General features: G+C 49.4%; 1 protein-coding gene across 4 annotated transcripts; it reads left to right on the forward strand.

Moving 5' to 3' along the window:
- The first annotated feature begins 1170 nt into the window (after positions 1-1170).
- On the forward strand, positions 1171-11330 carry LOC114661623 (sulfotransferase 1A1-like). 4 transcript variants are annotated; one of them, XM_028814755.2, is made up of 8 exons: positions 1180-1335; positions 5304-5523; positions 8228-8356; positions 8439-8536; positions 9424-9550; positions 9640-9734; positions 9899-10129; positions 11118-11330. In XM_028814755.2, exons 2-8 carry the CDS (start codon positions 5349-5351, stop codon positions 11307-11309), a joined length of 1047 nt encoding a protein of 348 aa, XP_028670588.2. In that variant the 5' UTR covers positions 1180-1335; positions 5304-5348; the 3' UTR covers positions 11310-11330. The 4 variants fall into 4 exon arrangements, with proteins under 4 accessions (XP_051790715.1, XP_028670588.2, XP_028670587.2 ...); XM_028814754.2 differs by having other exon boundaries at positions 1181-1339; XM_028814756.2 differs by having other exon boundaries at positions 1188-1339; positions 9899-10079.
- The last annotated feature ends 216 nt before the right edge of the window (positions 11331-11546 follow it).

Below are 11546 nucleotides of genomic sequence, written 5' to 3' on the forward strand. Positions count from 1 at the left end.
CAGGGGGCGCCAGAGTCTGTATAAGAGGAGAGGAGCCCTTGAACTTTATGGTGGGCTAAAGGGGGGCAGCTCAGTCTTCAGAAAGGAAGAGGAGGTAGAAAGAGGGCAGCAATAGGTGCCAGAGTGGACAAAAGGTGGTGGGGGGTCCCTTGTGCTCTGTGGTGGGCAAGAGGGGGTCAGCTTAGTCTTCAGAAGAGAAGATGAGGTAGAGAGTGCACATAAGAAGAGAAGTCTGTGAACTCTGTGATAGTTACAAAGTGGGCAGCAGGAGGTGCTATAACGCCATTAAGAGGAGAGGCGCACTGGCACTCCGTCATGGGCCTTACCAGCGTGAGATTCAAGCAGCAGGGGGCACCAGAGTGCTGGTCATGCCTTCAGGACAGTCATGGCAGCAAGAGACCCTCCTCTAGATGGATCTGGGTGTTTGAGAGAAGAAGACAAGTGCAGCCTAACTTTCGATCCCCCTGCCCGTCACCCCCAATCTGAAGATGTGTTTCTCATGGTGACTCTGCATTACAGTTCTTGTGGACCCTCCTGGTTGACCCCTTCATCTGAATGTCTCCCTGTCTAACTACACTTTGACGTGGGTCCCCAAGTGCCGCTCAGGTGCCCCCTGACAAGCCTCAGTTCCGGGGATGGACTGTCTAGAGCTTGAGGGATGTGGTCTCTGGATATGTGAAGTTCTGAAAGGAGCTTTACTTACAGCCCTGCTGTGTAAGGTGGCCTGGAGGGGTCAGAAAGGGGACCCCAGTCAGTCCAGGCCAGCTCCAGCAAAGCAAGGCATGGAGTCTTTGCTGTCAACTGCAGTTTGTCTGTGGGGTATTCATCAATGGTATCAGGTGTATAGCACCTTGTCAGCCAGATTCAGTGTACAGTGAAAGCCTCAAGGACCTGCAAGGGTCACCCTCTTTTCTTAATGTCCCTCCACATGCCATCAGCACCCAGGTCCCCAGACCAGCAGGCATCACAAACTGGGCAGCAATCTGTCCCATTTGTATTGAGACCCCCCAGAGTGTGGCCGGTGACGAGGGGCAGGACTTCAGATTTCCTCCACCATCTTTGGCTCCACGCCTTCTTTTGAAGAACTGCTTTTCTGACCGTTGGCTGGGCGGACAACTTTTGGCAGCAGCAGCAGCAACACGAGGGGAAAGGCCTCCATGTGAGTTCAGCCAGCTGTCGTCAGCAAAGATAACAGCATAAAAGAAAATGAAGCCACTCCCTGCGTAACTCCCACCCCAGAACGAAGGGCACAGCGCGAGTAGAGAACATTAAGGACAAGGACAGCTGAGTGGGAGCACAGACATCCAGGCGAGGAGGCAGACGGACCCACCAAAGGCAGGTATGCTGAGTGTGACGGGGCGACGAGACAGCATGAGGGGCAAACTGGAGACCACCCTGTGGACACCACGTTAAACTAATGGGTAATGATAGAGGCTCGGGAGTGAGGGGGACATTCAGGTGTGGACCCTTGGGTGAAGTGGGCCTAGAAACCCTAATCTGGGAATGTGGACAGAAGAGACACCGAAGGTAAAACATCAGATGAGATGTGCAGGGAGGTGAGCTCAGAGAAATCGAGGAAACCTGGAGGGGCTCAGGTGTGACCTACCTGTTGAGTCTGAGTGGCCCAGGTTCAGGTGTCTGGAGGGCTCTGGACAACACAGATGAGGCTGACCAATGATGAAGGATAAGAACTGCGAAGGGGGGATACCCAGGTGACACGGGTAATTGAGGAGAAAAGACCCCTATGGAATATAATTCAGGTGTGGGCTCTCTGACTGCAGACACTCAGGTGGGGGTTGAGGGTAAAAGTCAACATCCAGGTGAAGTGACTTGTGAGAACTCAAAAGAACCTGTTGAGTCTGAGTGGGCAGGCTGAGGAGTCAGGAGGGGGCTGGACAACACAGGTGAGGCTGACCAATGATGGAGGATGAGAAGTGTGACGGAGATGCCCAGGTGACACAAACCTAAAGAGACTGTCACAGGTGACTCAGGGCAGGCACCACTGTGACTCAGGTGAAGTGGGCACAGAGACTCTGATCAGGTGAAGCAGAAGAGTGAAAGACAACAATCAAGAGAGGTGAGCTTAAAAGACAGAGGAGGCCCAGAGGGGCTCAGGTGTGACATACCTGCAGAATTGCTGTTGAATCCACTGTGTGTGCGGTGTCCCCTAGTGGTTGTGTCCAACATATCCAGAATGTCCCTGAGTCTGCTAGAAAGTCCCAGACAAGGGTCTCCGACGGGTCAATAGCTGCTTGTGCTCTGCCTGCCCGCCAGCACAGCTTTTGCGCCGGATGCCGATTTCCTGTTGGCCTCCACAGGCCTCTGAGAAGAATTTCCTCTCAGGCTGGAAAGTGAGCACTGGTCGAGAATAAAAAAAAACATTGTGGATATGGACACCTGGGGGGCCACTGAGCAGGTCCCTTCTCTTAACAGGTGTATATGTCTGTTTATAGTGCCTTTTACAATAAACTGCCAGATTGTTTACGAGGAGTCAATAATTAACCCGAGCTGAGTAAGCCATCAAGGTGAGACAGGTTTTTATAGTGTTTTAACTTCTTTCATCTGCACTTCCAAACTTTTAAAAGACTTTCTGAAGGTTTCAATCCTGCTGGGATACCCTGCTAGTTCAGCAAGGCCACCATGATGGCTTCTAGAGAGACTTTAGAGGCGTCCAGCTGTTTTGTGGACTCCTGTCCTATCTGTTTTCCATCTCATGGATGCTTGTTCTGCTCCTTACAGCACCTCCTAGACTCCAGTTCTCTGAAAAAAATGGTGGTGGTCCCCAGTGATGAGAGCCTCCCTTTGTTTGGACCTTCACCTCTGCTTTACTCCCAGCAGGCACCCAAATTCCTCTCCTAAGAGGCGCCAGTCAGCCCCGGTCCAGTTACAGACCCCATCATTGTCCCCAGATGAGTCCCAGTAGGGTTTTCTTTATTTTCAGGTATCAAAAGTCTTAGATGCAATTCTGCTCCAGTTGCTTTGCAGAAAGCCCACCATGGAATCTGGCTTTGTTTTGACCCAAGTACTCCTTCAAGGCTCCAGCTCCTGTCTCAGTCTTCTCTCAATGGACCTCAAAGTCCTCACCTTATCTCCATATTTACACCAAGAGCTTCACTAGCGATTGTTCTCGTCATTTACATCTTCATCCCCTCTAAACCCACACAAGCTGCCTTGAAGATCAAAGATCCCAGCTGTAGTTCTGTTCCAGCTATTTTACACAAAGTTTCTCAACGGATTCGCTTCCTGAAGCCCTGAAGGTCTTTCTGTGATCTCCATGGAGTCCACCTGGTTCTCAGGGATCATACCTCCACATTTTGTAGACCAAAGGAATGCCAGCTCCATACACAGTAGCCTCTCCCTTCTCTTCATCAATGTGTCAACAACCCCAGTCATAGGTTACTCCAACGACTTTGCAGAAGGTTCATTCCTTGTTATCCTGTTCATCATCCCTAGATATGGTTGTCTTCACCCCTTCTCCAAGTCTACTTTAAGAGCCTTCTGCCTCACTGGCTATTGTCTTCATCATCTACATCTTATTGCCCTGTTGACCCCACGTATTCTCAATGAATGTCCTGTGGCCCATCTGAGATTCCACCTCGGTTCACTTGGCATTTAGAAATGTCCACTTCTTATTTTTAAAGCCAAGTGACCCCTGCTCCATTCCCAGCAGGCTTTATCGCCTCCTCCTACTCCATTTCCTTCTTTTTCATTGCAACTTCAGTTGAAGCCTTTCAGTGGGCTCACTTTTCCTTCTCTGGCTTATCTTCGTAGGCCTCCATCAGCTTTAGATATCATTGTCTTGGCCTTTTCCCCATGTCTCCATCATGAGTCCCTCTTCACTTGCTGTTGTCCTCATCATCTATGTCTTCATATGCCCCCAAAGACTGTCCTGAAGGTCATTCTGAGATTCCACCTAAGCCTACATGGTCTTCAGGGTTCACAACACCAGCTCCATTTCTACCAGGCTCTAGTTCTGTGTCTAACCTGTCAAAGACCCCAGGCCCAGTTCTGCTCCAGCTCAGTGGCACCATGCCCAGCAAAGGGCCCGATCCTGTTTTTTACACCATCTATGGGGCTCTGGCTCACTTCTTCAGGTCTCTGTTGTATCGTCACCTCTTGTTTGTGTCTACTTCAAGTCCTCCCCCTTCACAAGATGCTGTCGTCATCATCTACAGCTTCTTCTCGTACTGATCCCAAGGACCCAGAAAGACTGTCCTGATGGTCGAAGGTCCCAGTCGTAGTCCTACCCCAGCTGTTTACAGCAATCCTATCGATGGATTCACTGCTTGTCCTCCAGTGGTCTCTGCAGACTCCCATCACCTTTACATATTTCTGTCGTCACCTTTTCTCCATCCCTGCTTCAAGGGTCTCCCACTTTACGGCTATGGTCCTCATTACTTAAATCTTCTCCACCAGTTGACCCCAAACACTGTCCTTCTGTAATCCTACTCCTAGTCGTTCTTCATGTTACACTCATGTCTGCATGGATTTCAGTGTTTACACCTCCTCATTCTGTGTACCTGATTGACCCGAGTTCTATTCCCAGAACACTTGGGGTCCTGAAGGGTATTATGATATGCTCTCTTCTCTGAACCTGTGGCCCTCCAGGGTCTTGACAGCCTCCTGACCGCATTCACCTGCTCTCATGGCTGACAAGATGCAGATGCACGTCCTGGAGATCTCCATGTGATGTTTTCATCAGGTTCTTGTTTCTTCTAACTGTTTTATCTTTGTAGTCTTCAAAGACCCCTTTGCCATTCCTTCTGACATTCGTTGCTGTCACTAGGGGTTCCCGGCTCCACTCTGAAGTCACAGTTCCATTTTTCTCAGCTCCTCATGACCTTCAGTTCCATCCCAGTATGTCCTTGTGGTCTTCTGCCATTTTTACAATTGAAATGCTTCACTCTAATGTAAAATGTCGAACTGGCACTGTCTCTCCTGTCCAAGTCTATTCCAGCTTAACACATTGAATGTGATGGGGGCTCCAGTTGGAAGGAAAAGTAACTTGAAGAATGACTTTGGGGTCCCTTCTGGGCATGACGTGAATGGCTGTCTGGCACCAACAAGAACAGCCTGTGGTCAGCCACGCCCCCTGGCCAATCAGCATCCTGGGGTAACCTAAGGGGAGGCTTTCCAATGTGGTGTTCCTGGGTGATGGTATCTCAACATCTCAGCTGGTGGTGGGTTAGGATTGGATGGGCCATCTCTCCTCTCAGATATGCATTGGACACATTCCAGTTAATTCCACAGGTGCAGCACCGGGGTCATTGTCACGCTCATCAGATACATGTCTTTATTTAAAGGTGTGAAGGTTGGCGTGGACAAAGTAAGATTGTGACGGGGGAACAATGGAGGGCGATAACTCCTACCAGGAAGCTGCTGCCCAGGCAAAGCTCCGACGATTCCCCTTGAAGCTTGTGAAGGGAGTCCCACTCATGGAGCCCATAGCTGATGGCTGGGATATAGTTGAGAACTTCCAGGCATTCCCAGATGATCTGATCATCTCCACTTACCCCAAAGCAGGTAGGCTCCAGAGTTGGCCAGAGATGGACTTCTCACAAAACATGTTTGAGGTAAGGTAGCCATGCTTGATAGTCGTATAACTGCAGAGTGGCATTGTGTTGAATCTTGACTATCACAGACAAGAATTAAGGACAACAAAGAGCCTACAGACTTCTAAAGAACAGAGGTACACGGGGCCATCCACTGCTTGAATGTGTCAGCCAATCACCTGTCAGCACCTTTTCGTTAAGCACCACCCATTTTATAGCCAGCGTGGCCTTGATAAGTGAAGATAAACAGACACCTTGCGTTACTGTAAATGAGGATCGCCATCAAGGATGTCACTTGAATGTCATATTGATCCTTCATCAAAACCCCAAAACATCCAGAAACTCCAAGTGAAGTTTCTAGGCAAAAAAAATAAATTTAAATTACATTAGATAAGCATAATTACTGGAGATGCTCTATCCAAAGTGGACTGTTGTGGACTCGCACCACCTCTCAGTTCGTAAATCTCCACCGTACTGAACTGCCAAGAACCCACAACATGGGGCTCACAAAGTGATCTCCTAATAGGAGAACTCCTGCAATCAGCCACTGGGCGCAGAACACTTCTTGGTGACGTCAGCCGAGCTGTCCCCCTGTTAGCTCTTACCTTATCTGCAAAATGTCACCACCACACTCCAGCCATCCGCAGCGCAAATCCCATCCTCGTCGCCAAGTGTACTGTCACGAAGCCCCACCACGAAGCATCTGAGTGTGAAGATTTGCACTGCAGTGTGTATCCATAATCTTGGATGATCTGGGAATGTGCACGCCAGCCTTGATACAGTGGCACTGATGATGTTGTGTGCCATGCACTCCCGCTTCTCTCTCGTCACAGCAACCGCAAACGAAACATCACAAAAACGGTGGCAGCTAATCTAAACAATAACGGTGTTGTGGTGAAATGTCCACAGAAACGCATTTCTAAAATGAGTAAAAAACTCAGAATCACAACAACTCCATAAAGTTCAGCCCTGGCACACCGGGCTTACATACAGAAGGCCAAATCGCGTCCCGTTAACGTTGTGTCATTACTTTGTTGTTTGTTTTGTAAATTTTCAAACATTTTTGTGCTCCTCTTTTGTTTTCTGTTTGTATTTTTCTACCTCTTCCCCACTCTTAACCTAACGGGGTCTTGAGCGGGGACCTGACGACTCCTAATGCAGTTGCCTATTGGCCTCAGTTCGGTGCCGAGCCGCTAGTTCTCCATGATTGTGTTGTTCGGCTCACCTTGTCATTTGGGTGTTTGTTTGTTCTGAGTTGCTCTTCTGCGGTGGGTTGGCACCCTGCCCAGGACTGGTTCCTGCCTTGCGCGCTGTGTTGGCTGGGATTGGCTCCAGCAGACCCCCCGTGACCCTGTGTTTGGATTCAGCGGGTTGGAAAATGGATGGATGGATGGATGGATGGAGTTGCTCTTACTTTTGAATCCCTCGTAGTATTTTTGGTTCGTTCTTGACGTAGTGAATGTGTTTTGTTGGTCGTTGGATCGACTTTGTTTTGTTTTTAGTTTCCTTGCTTTGTATTTTTTGAATTATTTTGATTTTTTCCCCTAAATCTACTCAGTTACTCTTTCCCCACCATTAACTTAATTGGGTCGTAAGGTGTGACCCAAGGAGCTCCAACTCATTCGCCCGCTGGTCTCAGTTCAGTGCTGAGCCATCAGTTCTTCTTGCTTGTGGTTGTTCAGATCCCGTTGTGATTCCCCCCTTTGTAAGATTTCGGTTCTGGATTTTTCTAGCTCATGAATGTTTCCTCTTGTTTTTGGTTTTTTATTCTTGCCTTATTGGATTTTGTGTGTGTGTGTTATTGGATTGCCTTTGGGGTGGCACAGTGGTGGCACTGCTGACTTGAAAAGGTGACGACGGTTCACGTCCCAGACGCTCCCTGTGTGTAGTTTGCAAGTTCTCCCAGTGTCCACAGTGCTTTCCATCCTCAGTCTAAAGATAAGCATCTTAGGTGAACTGGTGACACCCGTGTGTGTGTTCACCTTGCGATGGACTGGCACACCGTCCAGGGATTGTGTCCAATGCTTGCTAGGATCACCTCCAGCTTCCACACAACTCTGCCCTGGAGTCGTCAGTTAGGAAGATGGATGGACTGTTTTTGGACTTTCTGTTCATTTAAAAGAGTAAATGTAAAAATCATATTTTTGTGGAGGGTGGGCCAGAGGGTTTTGCAGTTTCCCACTCCTTTTGAGTGATTTTGTACTCCTCAGGCCTTCTCTGTAGTTGTAAGTCTTTTTGACTTCTTTCTGAGAGTTCATCAATCAGAGAAGTGAAACTTGGCCTACCAACAAGACCACGGTGGCCAGCCAAGAGCACACCGCTCAGCCTCTGCTATCTCACTACAAACTGAACAAAAATCAAAGTAGGTGTGAAGTTGACAGCTTTTTGTTAAAATTTGACCAAAGCGAAAAAAAATAAAAAATAGAAAAGTCGCAGTATTTTCACGTGTGGAGCAGACTTCAAAATGAGGCCACCGAGTTTTATGTTCACTAATTTCAAATGAGAGAACCTCCTCTGTCTTTATCAGCTCTGCCGCACCACTGCCAGATCAGGTATCAAGTCAAGCTGTGAAGCCATCAGAAAAAGGAAATGACACGTTTAATGGCACATCTGTCACCTGTTCTAACGTCTCCCTCAAGCCCCACCACTAATCCGTCCCATGCTCCTTTCTGCAGGCACAACCTGGGTGCAAGAAATCGTCGACCTGATTTATAACGATGGAGATGCTGTGAAATGCCAGAGGGCACCGACGTTCGTGAGGATCCCCTTCCTAGAGATCATCTCCCCGCCACCTCTTCCGTCAGGTGAGCCTTCCATCCGTCGCTGCTTGACCCCGATGCCCCCAGTAAATGACCTCACTCGCTCACTGGCACCTCTCTGTTGTAGGGGTGGAGATGCTCGGGAAGATGCCTCGGCCCCGCATCATCAAGACCCACCTACCCTTCCATCTTGTGCCACGATCCATCTGGGAGAACAAATGCAAGGTGAGAACTTGAAAAATGAGAGGAAGGTGCCAGAACACACAGCGCATTGCAGCTTGCCATGTAGGCCTGTCAGAGTGCCCATGCTGACCCCTGACCACTGCCAAAAGCACCTCAAATGAGTCAGAACTGGACCATGGAGAAATGGAAGAAGGTGGCCTGGTCTGAGAAACCACACTTTCTTCTTTAGATCACGTGGACGGCCAGGTACATGTGTGCCATTTACCTTGGGCAGCAGGATGCTCTATGGAAAGAGGTCAAGCTGGCAGATGCGGTGTGATGCTCCGCACAGTAATCTGCTCAGAAGGCCTGGTGTCCTGGCATTCATGATGTGTTACTCTGCCATGTACCACCTACCTAAAGATTGCTGCAAACTACGCACAGTGATGGTGTTCCTTGACAGCAGTGGCCTCCTTCAGCACAAGGAACATGACCAAGAGTTGAAGGTGTTGACATGGCCTCCAAATTCCCCAAATCTCAATCCAATGGAACATCTGTGGGATGTACTGGAACGGTGAGTCCAGTCATCCAAGTGAACTCTATGGCTTGTCCACTCCATATCCAGTGGCATTATTCAGCAATGCCCCTTGGTAGAAACTCATCACCTCATCAGCCTTGACTTCTGTAAGGTAGGCGGCAGGTATGTCTTTGAGTCCTGACTGATCACACAATTAATCAGACTGTCATGACAAGTACAGTAAGTAAGCCATGCCAGGCCATGCCATGCAGTAGATGCCCCCTGAGTTCAGGCTGATGGTAGGATTGGACACTCAAGGCTCCTTCAGCTCATTCAGTCAGTCCTGCTGTGTCCAAGGAGTATTGGAGGTCCACACCTTCTAGTGTCATTGCTGTCAAACACTTTCACTACTAATCACTCCATCCTCTTGCAGGTCATCTACGTGGCTCGCAATGCAAAAGACAACACTGTGTCCTACTACCACTTTGATCGGATGAACAAAACTCAGCCAGATCCTGGCACCTGGGACCAGTACATCACCAAGTTCATAAAGGGCGAAGGTGAGCGTGCCCACCGACCACTGCCAAATTGAGCCTTGAGGCCAGGGGCCTGTCTGTGTCTTTACTGGGTCTCTTGTTGTGTGTCACAGTGGCCTGGGGACCTTGGAGTGACCACGTGAAAGGCTACTGGGCAGAGAAGAATAATCACCAAATTCTGTATCTCTTCTATGAAGATCTGAAGGAGGTACGAGAAGGCCTGACCACATCCCGAATCTCTATGCCCATTGTTCTACACCTACCATCGAGTGGTCACACCTTCACACTGGCCAGTCTGTCCATTTCCGTACTCTCCAGTTGCTCACTCAGACTCTCTGGCTCATTCCATTTCATTTTGCTGGTTCCTTTCAGAATCCGCGACAGCAAACTGTGAAGATTCTGGACTTCTTGGAGCGAGTTTTGCCAAAGGACATCATTGACAAGATTGTGGAGCTCACGTCCTTCTCGTCCATGAAGAACAACCCGATGACCAACTACACCTTTTTTCCAAAGAACCTCTTTGACCACAGCGTGTCACCATTCATGAGGAAAGGTCTGTCTGTTCTCTCCAGTTATTTTCAGTGGCCAGGCCTGCCACAGCAGGTACATCTTTGGAACGTGTGGTCCTTCTGGGACGAGGTGACCCTTTGATAGCGCCTGGCCTACTTAGAGTGCACTGTTATTTAGATTTGAATGGGGTCATTCTAGTGCCACAGTGGTCACAGTGTTCAGCCTGTGGTTGGTCAGGTCATCATTCTGTGGACATTGAGGTTCAAGTCCCCCCCCCACCAAATACACCATGTAGTGGAGGTCTGCTAGACTTGTAAGCCACGTGGTCATTCATTTTGGTGATCACAGGTCAACAAACTGGCACAGTCACTTTGCATGGACTGGTCTTCTCCTGACCACCTTTTTTCTTTCTCTCACACAGAGTGAATGTGGCCATTCCTTTTTGCTGGTGACCATTTGGTGGTGTCCATAGTTTGTCAGTAGGCACTCTGCTCCCCCTGGCCATACTGTGGCACAGTTTATAGCGCCTTAGTGGCTCAATGAACCTCCTTGTTGGACATCACTATGGTCACCTGGTACACAGTGGTGCTGCTGTCAGCAGGATCAGCCCCTGCATGCTGCACCTATGGTCACTATAGATCATGCGGTCAATGTTTTCACTCTGTAGGCCTTTCTGCTGGTTACTCTGCACAAGTCCACAGGCCCGTGTGATCACCCAATACCTGGCATAGTCCACGGTGGACCACAGATTTATTCTTTGCCTAGTGTAGTCACCCACGCGTGGTGCGGTTGCACTCTGGGTATTGTGGTCCTGGTCAGTGTGGTCATTCTGCATTTAAAGTATCAGAGGCCCAGTTTCAATGTACTCAGCCTGGTCATCCTTACTGCCGGTTGTTCAGTTGAGGTCCACTCTGTGTCAGCCGTGGTCTCTCCACACATTGTCACCTGTCACACGCCCATTGCACTCTGCAGTGGTCCATCGGTTTCTTCTGTTCAGAGTGGTGGTCACTCACTGCACTTTTTCTTTTGCTTTCCTCCCTCTCGCCTGTCCCTGATCAGTTCCTCTCTTTCGCATTCCCAGGTGAGGTCGGCGACTGGCAGAACCATTTCTCCGAGCAGCAGAGACAACTCTTTGACCGGGCATACGCACGCTGGATGGATGGAGTGGACATCCCGTTCAGGGACCTCCTCTGAGTGGGCACTCCCTCAACCGAAAGTGGAGACCGAAATGAGGCGGGTGGCACTCTGGGCTGGCGGGAGACAGGAATGTTAATAAAGGCCAATGACCGGTGGAGACTGCGGGGTCTTATTTGTTAATCATTAGCAGCGAGGTCAACGGGGCTCATTTACAGAGTGTGCCCATAAAGAATATGGGGGGGGGGCACCAGTCACTGCAGACATCTGATGATGACCACAAACTGCTTACCCCCATCTTCTCGGGGGTTCAAAATGCAGGGGGGTCATCTGAGCAGAAGCTGGCCACCACTTTCAAGAGCAGACTGAAAGTCAG

The sequence above is a fragment of the Erpetoichthys calabaricus genome, chromosome 12 (assembly GCF_900747795.2).
Source record: "Erpetoichthys calabaricus chromosome 12, fErpCal1.3, whole genome shotgun sequence".
Taxonomy (NCBI): domain Eukaryota; kingdom Metazoa; phylum Chordata; class Cladistia; order Polypteriformes; family Polypteridae; genus Erpetoichthys; species Erpetoichthys calabaricus.

Excerpts from the sequence above, each read along its gene's own strand:
- LOC114661623 (XM_028814755.2), top strand. The coding sequence starts at position 5,349 with ATGGAGGGCGATAACTCCTACCAGGAAGCTGCTGCCCAGGCAAAGCTC. Across the intron at positions 8,357-8,438 it reads CCCGCCACCTCTTCCGTCAG|GGGTGGAGATGCTCGGGAAG; the intron begins GTGAGCCTTCCA and ends TCTCTGTTGTAG. Across the intron at positions 8,537-9,423 it reads TCTGGGAGAACAAATGCAAG|GTCATCTACGTGGCTCGCAA; the intron begins GTGAGAACTTGA and ends ATCCTCTTGCAG.